Here is a 1,282-nt window from a genome sequence, read left to right on the forward strand (position 1 = left end):
TTCTATTGCAAATTCATGCTAGAGCACTGGGGTTGGAAATTGGATGCCAATAGGGGCTTACAATCAAAAATGAAAGTTTTTTTTGTGTGTGTGTGTCTTTTTTTTCACATTTAAACTTTTATTTAATGAATATAAATTTCCAAAGTACAGCTTATGTGTTACAATGGCTTCCTCCCTCCCATAAATTACCTCCCACCCGCAACCCTCCCCTTTCCCGCTCCCTCTCTCCTTCCATTAAAACCCTTTAATTTTCTCAGCCAAAAAAAAAAAAAAAAAAGCAACTCAGTCACTGAGCACTCCCCACATCTCTTCTGCAGAGCAAATGTTGGCTTGGAAACCTGTCTTCAACCACTCTGGCCCTACTGAGTTTGTTTTCCGCCTGTTCACGGCTGTCCCAGAATTCCAGGTCCTTCTCTTCCTTCTCTTCCTCCTCCTCTACCTGCTGATCCTCTGTGGCAACACAGCCATCATCTCTGTGGTGTGCACACACAGCTCCCTCCACACCCCCATGTACTTCTTCCTGTGCAATCTGTCTCTCCTGGAAATCTGCTACACCACTGTTGTGGTGCCCCTGATGCTGTCCAACATTTTGGGAGCCCAGAAGCCCATTCCGTTGGCTGGCTGTGGGGCCCAAATGTTCTTCTTTGCCACCCTTGGTGGATTTGACTGTTTCCTCCTGGCAGTCATGGCCTATGACCGCTACGTGGCCATCTGCCACCCACTGCACTACACCTTCATCATGACCCAGAGGCTGTGCATTCAGATGGTGGTGGGCTCTGTAGGCCTGTCCATCATTCTCTCCCTACTGCTCTCTGCCTCAGTCTTCACCCTGCCCTTCTGTGGGCACCGCCAGGAAATCAACCACTTCCTCTGTGATGTGCCTCCAGTCTTGCGCCTGGCGTGCGCGGACACCCACGTGCACCAGGGTATCCTCTACCTGGTGAGTTTCCTCATGCTGACGGTGCCCTTCCTGCTCATCTGCGTCTCCTACGTGTTCATCACCCGCGCCATCCTCCGCATCCGCTCTGCCCAGGGCCGCAGCAGGGCTTTCTCCACCTGCTCCTCGCACCTCACAGTGGTCCTGCTTCAGTACGGCTGCTGCAGCCTGGTCTACCTGCGTCCCCGGTCCAGCACCTCGGAGGACGAGGACCGCAAAATCGCACTCGTCTACACCTTCATCACCCCCTTACTCAACCCTCTGATCTACACCCTCAGGAACAAGGATATCAAAGGTGCTCTGAAGAAAGCCGTTGTCAGTAAAGCGGCCTCTGGCACCAACTGA

General features: G+C 52.3%; 1 protein-coding gene across 1 annotated transcript; it reads left to right on the forward strand.

Annotated features, from left to right (window-relative positions):
• The first annotated feature begins 322 nt into the window (after nt 1-322).
• Nucleotides 323-1,282, forward strand: LOC133764211 (olfactory receptor 10Q1-like). Its single transcript, XM_062197885.1, has one exon. It carries the CDS (start codon nt 323-325, stop codon nt 1,280-1,282), a length of 960 nt encoding a protein of 319 aa, XP_062053869.1.

Source organism: Lepus europaeus, chromosome 7, assembly GCF_033115175.1.
Source record: "Lepus europaeus isolate LE1 chromosome 7, mLepTim1.pri, whole genome shotgun sequence".
Lineage (NCBI taxonomy): Eukaryota > Metazoa > Chordata > Mammalia > Lagomorpha > Leporidae > Lepus > Lepus europaeus.

Coding starts and splice junctions, on each gene's coding strand:
- LOC133764211 (XM_062197885.1), top strand. CDS start 323: ATGTTGGCTTGGAAACCTGTCTTCAACCACTCTGGCCCTACTGAGTTT.